We start from the raw sequence: 9,984 nt of genomic DNA, 5'->3' as shown, positions 1-9,984 counted from the left end.
ATCCTCCATTATCATTTTTTCAATGCTCTCCCCCCCTCCCCCCAACCCACCCAGCCTCATTTAATCCTCCATTATCTTTTTTCAATGCTCTCCTTCCTTACCAATTCCCTTTCAGCTTTCTCATCTCTCTGGTTCTTTTTCTCAATCATCAAATTTTATTAATGGAGTAGACTCATTCAAAGGTTCTAGAAAAGCACATTCTCACTTGCCATTCTGATCCTCCATTTTTTTCTACATTTGTATTCTCTCTAGCTTGTTCCTATTCCCGTTCCCTCTCCATCTTCCTAAAATTTCTATTATTCTTCATTCAAGAACCCAAAAAAGCTAATTTTGAGAACGGCTACATGCACCGGTCATCGCATCATCAGTTCATCTCTAACTCCATATTATTATTATTTAAAAAATTTATATGATTTATTCATTTTGGATTTGTAAGCTCAACATCTACTTCCTATATTCCCTTGAAGCTCAAAGAATTTTTTTTTTGTTTTTGGTCTAATTTAAAATAAAAAAGTAAAAATTGTTAATTTGAATTTGATTTGTGATTCACTAATTTGAGATAGAAATATCAATTTTTGTAAAAAAGAAATTCTGGAATTTTTTTTTATTTGGTACAGTGGGAGTTTGAATAGCTATTCAGAGTTCTCACCACTGAATTCCTATTACAAATTCCTATTACAAGAGTTGAGTGAATAAAGATGCGTTTATTCTGCGGGGAATCACTTAATCGATGAGCCAAATAAGTGAATTACTGTAGCGCACGGAGCTACACGGAATAGGGGGGATGAAAAAGCAATTCCATCGAAACTGTAAAACTTTTTTATCTTAACAACACATTTTGAAGGTTAAACCGGAACCGCTGAGTTTTCCATCCACGATCTTACTGTAACGTTCCACCGCCGATGGGCTCAGAATATTAACGTAATCACCCGCCTCAGCTTTCCTGAAGAAAGAGTTGGTTTGTCGTTTCATGGTTTTGAGGCTGCCGCTTTTGTTCACTTCCAGGTTCTTGAGGTTGCTCAAGCTGTAGAACTCGGCTATTTCATCAATGGCACCCGCTTTCTCTTCCTCCTCTGAGAACGGACATCCCATGAACTCCGCCATCTTTTTTATTTGACCCACTGGGTTTCCTTTCATTTCTTCGTATTTGAGGAACAAGGCCTTGTTTGGTTTGCCGTTGATTGTTTCCAGTAATCAAGAACATGGTCCCAGAAAGGTCCGGAACCCTTCTGGTTATGAAATATGAAATATGTTCAAGTATACTAACAAGTGCTGTTGTTGACGCTTAGACAAGTGCCAAGTTACTGGTTAAATGGTAATATGTTTATTATATGATGCGTTGAAAGGGTAAGTGCTCAAGTGAAAATATACTTGTGTTCATGAAAGAGTGGTAAATTTTAAGTTATGCAATTTCTTATAAAATGAGTTATCGTGTGATTAATTCGAAAAAGGACTATGTTTAAATGTACTAGCCTGTATCTATGGTTGAATGATGTGCTTATGACTTGTGTGTTATGCATATGGAATGAGTGTGGAAAGTAAAGAAACGCAAATGAAAATAAAGAAATTTTGGAAGAGTTAAAGTTGTTTAAAATCCTACTATGCTAGGAATATTATGTATAAGTGATACTGTAGCTTTATTCACTTAGTGAGTTGTTAAATATAACTTCATGAGTATTGTGGTAGCAATATTAGATTTTTCTTGATAAGTATAAATTTCATATTTGAAAAGGAAGTATTATGATTAAAGTTTATATGAGCTTACTAAGCATTCATTGCTTATGTATTTGTTTTCTTCTACTTTTCAGATTACCGGAAGCTCGATTAGGTTGGAAGCTTGTGGTAGATATATCACACTATCCATCGGTTTTATCGGTATTTTCGAATATTTTGATTTTGGTTATAATGGCATGTATAGGTATTTTGTCTAATGATGCCTTATATGTAATGTGTTGAGTTTAGCGACTTATTTTGGCTTGTTTTGAACGTCTAATTATGCCTTGTTGATATGTGTAATGTTGATTGTAGATAGACACAAAATTGGGTGAGAAATATGGCTTGTAAAATGGCTTATTTTCATCCACACGGGCATGTGTCTCAACCGTGTGTGACACACAGCCAGGTGACACGGCCGTATGTCCTCTGTGTCTTAAATTTGCACAAATAGAATGCTCACACGGCCTAGCACACGGGCGTGTGGCCCAAGTCAGTATACTCACACGGGTACAGACACAAGCTGAAACATGGCTGTGTGACCCCTACAGTGTTGGAAACTTTAAATATTTTTGAAAATTTTTCTGAGTTTTCGACTTAGTCCTTATGTGTTTCTAATGCGTAAATTTAGGCCTCGAGGGCTCGTTTAAGGGACAATATGTATGATTTTGATTGGTTTCAAATATGAATGCTAGATGAAATGAAATGTCTAATAATTAATATGTAAACTTTGGTAATGCTCTATAACCCTGTTCTGGCAACGGATTCGGGTTAGGGGCGTTACAAACTCATTTTTTTTTAGCCATAAGAATGTGTGAGATAAATTCATAATACTTTCAAAATCCTTTTCACAAGACTTTTGCATCATCAATTAACTAGAAAGAAATAGTCAAGTCATCCATGGAGTTATTGAAAACCAAATGTATGCATAAAATTGACTTTTAAAATAGCAAACTTAATATAATCTAGTGCTAGAAAAAATTTCATAAACAATTGTAGACATGCATGAAATTTACTTCAAAATAATACATTTCATGTTCACTAAAACCTTTTCATTTATAATTGATCATATCATGTCTCTAAATTATTAACAAATAGAATAATATAAAGCGTTTGAACTACCTTTAACAGCACTACAAAAGTAACAAGTTTCTTAGGGTTGTATAGTAGGAAAAGTGTAAGTCATTTACAAAATTAAACCACAAGAGGTTTTTATGCTTTTATCAAACAACAATCGATTAATACAAACGAGGTCCATAGAAATACCAATGACCAAATTAATATAATAATTTTCATTTTAAATTTATGAAAATGTTTCCTACCAAAGTAATTCAAGAATTATGAATGACAACGATTAAACTTGAAATTCTAAATTAGAATCAACCCAAAAATCAATTTAGACATTACTCAAAATTGTCTTTAGAACTAGTATTGAAAATTTTCAAATTGTATAACCAAATAAAGAAGAAACATTAGAGGAACGTAATCTATATTTGAACTAAATCAAATATGAACAATCATAAAATTTATTGGTTTAGCAAAACAATTTTACCTACTAAATATGTTTTAGTCAAATATATTATTTAATTATAGAACCTATTACAGTGACATAAATAAGTCAATCAATATTCATTTTCATGATCAAATAACATGCTTAAAATAATAAGTAATCCATGGAATCAAAACTTAAAAGGAATACCATCTCAAATACAGGCCAATTTAATATTTAAAGACACTATTGTTGACAAAAAAATGTAAAAATAGAGATCTAATAAGTTTATATACCTTTCTTGTTTAAAATTGAGTCTTGATAATTTTTTCAAGAAGTAAGCAAATAAAGCTCCAACCATATATGCTTTGAATCCAATCAAAATTCATCAATAGAAAATTTTCAAAATAACTTATTGATACACCCTAACGTCAAGAACACTGAATCAAAATTATCTTGATTCGAATCCAAAAACATATGTTGTTTAGAGTTTAGAATATATATATATATATATATATATTCAAATTGAAACCATCAAATAAACACATAAAACAATTAGTTTAATGATGACTATGAACCAATGCAAAGTCAAGAACACTAAACTTTAGGTCTTGATTAATAAAATTATCGATAAAATTATGGATCGTTATTTACAAATCTATCAATTTAATATTAAAATTAATATATCATCATCCAAACGTAATTACCAAGCAATTATCAAATAATATATATTAAGAAATGCAATTTTTTATGAACAAAACATATAAGCATGTGATGTGATATGTAAATTTCCTAAATTTCCTATCTTCTACTAAAGTTTCAATAGCACAGCAAGGAATCCATAAAATTTGACATAAAATTACTTTTGATCAAAATTTATATTAATATTAAATGTTTTACCATCCTTAAAATATAGAAATAAAATAAAATAAAATAAACAAAATCATCATAATTATTCATGACTTTAAAAAAAATCCAATATAAAACGTTAAATAAAACTCCCTGCAAAACTTTTTGCATCTTGTGTCTAAAGCTTCGTATGAAAAATCAGGAGGATAGATCTAATCTTTAATAGATAAGAATTTTACTTCTAAAAAAATTATACGTAAGATATTTATATAGGGGTTATAAGAGTTACAAAAGAAAGAATTTAAAGATTTTTGGAATTACACGGCCATCTGTTTATCAATAGATTTATAAAAATAATTTAATTCATTTTTAATTTTTTATTATCATGTTAAAGAAGACATTGTAGTCCTCAACCACAAACAAATCACAAATTTTTTTACAACATTATTTTACCACATTTTTAAAAGCATATTTTCTAAAAATCATTAAAAAGAACCTTTTTAAAAGCAATTTTGAATTACAATGGTGTTCCCGGGGATGGTATTCCGGGACATTGTTTTAAAGATCCGGTGGTGCAATCACCTGTTTATAATAATAAGAAGAAGAAGATGGAAACATGATGCAAACGAAGGAAATGGGAGCATTGGTCCATTTACCACGTCCTTATTTTAATGTACTTACTAGAAAATTATGTTAACAATAAATAAACATATAATTTTGTGATCTTAACAACACATTTTGAAGGTCAAACCAGAACCACTGAGTTTTCCATCCACGATCTTACTGTAACGTTCCACCGCCGATGGGCTCAGAAAATTAACGTAATCACCCGCCTCACCTTTCCTGAAGAAAGAGTTGGTTTTTCGTTTCATGGTTTTGAGGCTGCCGCTTTTGTTCACTTCCAGGTTCTTGAGGTTGCTCAAGCTGCAGAACTCGGCTATTTCATCAATGGCACCCTCTTTCTCTTCCTCCTCTGAGAACGGCAATCCCATGAACTCCGCCAGATTTTTTATTTGACCCACTAGGTTTCCTTTCATTTCTTCGTATTTGAGGAACAAGACCTTGTTCGGGTTCGCCGTTGATTGTTTCCCAGAAAGGTCCGAACCCTTCTTCGCCTCTGCAAAACTGCTCGAAACATACATCAATAGGCCAATGGGCTCGTTCGGGTCTGCTCGTCGCGAAGTGCCACATCGAAACGATGACGTCCGGTGGGTTCCGAGTAACGTAAACGATACGGGCTTTGGAGTTTTTGATGGATTCTGCCAATGCATGGTAAGAAAGGTGTGTGGCGAACAGCCTGGGTGATGAAACGTCGGCAAAATCAGGGTGGCAGCCGTTGTTATATAGTGTCATTTCGAAGTAAGGGACGAGATCGTGAGGGTTTGAAGAAGCCAAGGGGGAGTTGGAAAGTGGGAAACGGTGGCGGTTGAGGATGGAGAAAGCCAGTGCTTTCAACCAAGTGGTGCCGGTTTTAGGCTTGCTGGCTAGAACGATGTCGGCGTCGAGGGCTTGAAAGTGGTTTTGGAAGCATGTTATGTTGGGAACGAGCTCGGACCGGCACCAAAAGCCTTGGAAATAAGTGAAATTTGGGGTATATTTTTGGGGTAGTTGGTAGTCGCTGGGGATGCTTTGGTCAGCCATTGATGAAGCTTGAGGAGTGTTTAATTAATGCTTCGCTGGGTTTCTGGGATATCAGCTTCAACTGCCACGTCGCTTTATAGCCAAAAACTAGGTCCCATTTAGTACTTTCATATTTTTACTCTTTTTATGGTACTACAAATAAAACTAAACACGTGAATCGGTGTTTTTGTTTTCTTTCACTTCCAATGTTTTTTAATGATCTATAAACTAATATATGCATGATAATTTATTTACTCTTTCAATTTAAAAATAATAATTTCTGTATTCCATTTAATTTTTCTATTTTTAATTTTTAAATTTGTATTTTATCAAACCACTTTAAAATAGATAAAAAAATTAACCTTTTTTACTTTGTTATGTGATGTACACATGGATTATCATTTGGATGACATGTTATCTTTTAATTAATTTTAAAAATTCAAAAATATCAAAACTATTATTTAAAAATTAAAATTATTAAAATTATTAAAAAGTATGAAAATTTTAAATTTTTAAAATTAATTACTAGAATATCATTCACGTGGCAATTCATGTGTATGCCACATCACCAAAGTTAACAAACGTAACTTTTTCATCTATTTTGAAGTGATTTGATAAAAAAATATAAATTTAATAGCTAAAAGAGGCAAAAAAATAAATAAATAAATGAATAATTAAAATAACTTTTTTTATACAATCGAATGGCGAAAGAAACCCATTACGCCTAAACTATACATAAAAACCTTGGCCTTGGCCTTCTTTACATGACAGTTGTGTTTTTACTACTTTTTATAGAATATAAATTGAAACACTCACACCCCATATTATCACACAAGTAAATCTATGGATCGAATTCTGATCTTGAGTCTAGATAAAATCACTTCAACCATTGGTTGACCTATGGTTTGAAGCCAATAATTTACTCAAACTAATTGAACCGTTTTTTAATTTTTTTATTTTTAATAATTTATTTAATCAATGTGAAGTATGCCTCGTATTTCGGTTAAATTAGGCACGATCAGGCTACAACGTCACGATGAGAAGAAGCAGGTAGTCCTGACGACACGACGACGAAACAAGTGGAAAAGTAGAGACGACGTGGCGACGTGTTCAAAAATTTTCTCGATTTTTTTCTCCTGGTTAAACTATGTTATTTGTTTCGATTTAACTATGATTAGTATAGATCGTTTTATTATTATTTGACCTACGAATTTAGCCTATAAATAGGCTTTTTTACAACCTTAGAAAAACACTCATTAGAAATTAGAACTCATAACACTTTTGGAGAATTTTGTGTTTACATTTTGAGGGTTCTTTATTTTTCGGGTTTCGGGGTTTAATTTTCTCTCCATCTTTTGTACTCTTCGTTCTTTTGTTATTATAATGAAATTATCTTTGCCCGTGGTTTTTTATCCCCTTCAGAGGGGTTTTTTCACGTTAAATTTATGCATTCGATTCCTCATTTACTTTTGCTATTTTACTTATTCGTTGCTTAATCAGGTCAATCCCTAACAAATTGATATCAAAGCTAGTTCAATTTCTGCAGATCAACCTGTTCAGAGATGGCAGCAGCAAGGTTCGATATTGAGAAGTTCGATGGTGTCACAAATTTCAATCTGTGGCAAGTGCAGGTGATGGCAATTTTAGTTCAGACCAACCTGAAAAAGTTCGTTACCGGGAAAAATATAGAGAATCTAGATCAAACAGAATAGGAAGAGTTTGATGTAAAGCCATGTCTGTAATCTAGTTGTGCCTCGCAAATAAGGTATTGCAGAAGGTATTGATGGAGAAGGCCTCATTCGCCTTGTGGAAAAGGATAGAAACACTTTATGGGACTAAGTCATTAGCTAACCGTTTAGTGTTGAAATAGCATCATTTACGTTCTGAATGGACGAAGGTGAGCCTCTTAGATATCACATCAGCCAATTTATTACTCTTTTGAATGATTTAAATAGCGTTGAGGTTCAGATTGACGATGAGGATCAGACTATGCTATTATTGTGCTATTTACCCCATTCATACAAGTCTTTCAGGGAGACCCTAATATATGGCAAAGACAATCTCTTGTTCGAGGATGTGAAGGGTCATTTGTTGAGTTAAAACAAACTCGACAATGAGTTTGGTTCGGATAACAAGGCAGATAGGCAAGCTTTCGTTTTGGTAGCATCAAGGAAGCGAGACAAAAGGTGTCGCTATTGTAAGAAGTTAGGTCACATCAAAGCAATTTGTTATAAACTATGAAACAAACAAAAGGGCTAATGAGAGCAACGAGGAAAATGTAGCTGGTGTAACAACCCATTTTTAGTGAAATCAGAATAGTGGTTTTGGGACCACAAATTTGAAGTCAAAAAATTTATTTTTATTATATGGTCTACGGTATGATAGAAATACCGTATAAAAATTTCATTAAGAAATTTTACCGTTTACATACCTAATTTAATGAAAATGACTAAATTGCATTAAGTGCAAAAGTTGAGTTTTAATAGCTATTGATATTAATAGCTATAGAATTTTAAATTGGAGGTCCTTATATAGTAAATAAACCATTAAAATGCTTAGTGGATAAGCATGAATAATCAAAATTGGAAATTTCATGAAACATTAAGGTTAATTTTGGAAATTATCAATTAAAGTTATAATAAATAAAATAAAATAATCTATTATCATCATCTACCACCAAAAATAAATAAAAAGTAAATAAAGAATAAAGAAACCTAGCCATAGAAGCTTGAAATATTAGCAAGCTTGTTTTGCTTAATTAGGTATGTATTCTTGTCCCGTTTTTAATGATTTCTATGTTTCCAATATCGTAATAGCTTAATCTAGCTAACTCGGGGATTAATTTGTAAAATTGATAAAGTATTAGGGTTTTGACATGATGAGTATGCCGGTTGTTGCTAGATAAACAACTTTTGTAAAGAACATTTTGATGAGATTATCAATTAAGGATTAAATTGAAAAAGTTGATAAATTTATGGTAAAATTATGAAATTGTGAATTATGTGGGCTGCTATTAATATGTATAAAAATTTACTAGGCTTGAGTAAGGATCATGAAAGTCATTTTTCAAGCCTAGGAACTAAATTATAATAAATTAAAAGTATAGGGGCAAAATAGTAATTTTGCCAAAAATGTGTGTTGGACTAAATTGAATATGAATTATATTGAATTGAGTTAAATTCATTCATATAGATCCGGTTATACCTAGTACGGAGTTAGATCGAGGCAAAGGAAAAATATCAGATTAATCGTCTTCGTATCTACGTAAACTTGATAAGGTAAGTTCGTGTAATTGAATTATAAATTTATATGTGTTAAATTGAATTTTTTTATGAATTTTATAATTACCATGAATAAATATCGGTTGTATATTCGATAACTACCGAGCCCCATGTGAACCTTATGAAATTCGTAAGATACAAATGACATGTCATTAGGGTTACCGATTTGGTTGGGGTCCTGCATGTGTTGTGGACACACCACAGCTCACATGTGCTTCCTGTTATATAGCTCACATGATCTTCCCGTTATTCAGCTTGGAAGAGCTTACGATTTACTGCTCGTATGAGCATACATGAGTATGAATTGATGGATTACAGCTTAGTACACCTCGTGTGTACTAGCCATATATCCAACGATATTTTAAATAGTTCAACGGGCACAATTCTGTTATGAAATCATATGAGTTTAATATGAACTATTACTAGTATATACATGAAATATGATTATCTGATGAATTCAACCACGTGTGTTGGATTTTATATGTGATTTTCATGGCTAATATGTTGGTGATCATGTGTTTAGGCTTTTGTCCAAATTGATTGAGATATGCTATGTTTACTTACCTATTTTTTGGAAATATGGTAAGTTAAATTCTGTATTATACGAACTTACTAAGCTTAATGCATACTCTGTGTTATTTTCCATGTTTTATAGTAATTTGGAAGCTCATTCGGGTTGGAAGTTGGTCGGAGCTATTTCACACTATCCATTGGCTCTTTTGGTACTTTCAGTAAATTAATTTCGGTTATAATGGCATTTATAGGTTAATTTGGTCAATGTTGGCATATAAGGGTTTTGTTGAGACTAGCCACTTGATTGGCTTATGTTTGGTATATTTTGATGCATATGTATATAAGTGACTTTGTCATGTTTGATGTGTGATTGATATGTTAAAAATGAAAGAAAGTAAAATGGAGTTTGAATATGCATACATGAATTTGGTCATTTAGGCAATTTGAGATACTTGTTGACATGTCTTTAACTTGTCAATTGAGGTGCCTAAGGGCATATTGGTTGTATGTTGTGATAAT

The 9,984-nt window shown here is 32.3% G+C and overlaps 1 protein-coding gene across 1 annotated transcript; it reads right to left on the bottom strand.

Moving 5' to 3' along the window:
• Window positions 1-556: 556 nt before the first annotated feature.
• On the bottom strand, window positions 557-5,692 carry LOC105775585 (cytosolic sulfotransferase 14). Its single transcript, XM_052622509.1, is given in 3 exon segments — window positions 557-1,175; window positions 1,178-1,229; window positions 5,003-5,692. Coding segments are annotated over 3 exon segments (1,092 nt in total). The 3' UTR covers window positions 557-825.
• Window positions 5,693-9,984: the final 4,292 nt, after the last annotated feature.

The sequence above is a fragment of the Gossypium raimondii genome, chromosome 10 (assembly GCF_025698545.1).
Source record: "Gossypium raimondii isolate GPD5lz chromosome 10, ASM2569854v1, whole genome shotgun sequence".
NCBI lineage: Eukaryota > Viridiplantae > Streptophyta > Magnoliopsida > Malvales > Malvaceae > Gossypium > Gossypium raimondii.
Note: the sequence above shows the minus strand (reverse complement) of the source record. Positions and strands in the feature narration are given on the sequence as shown.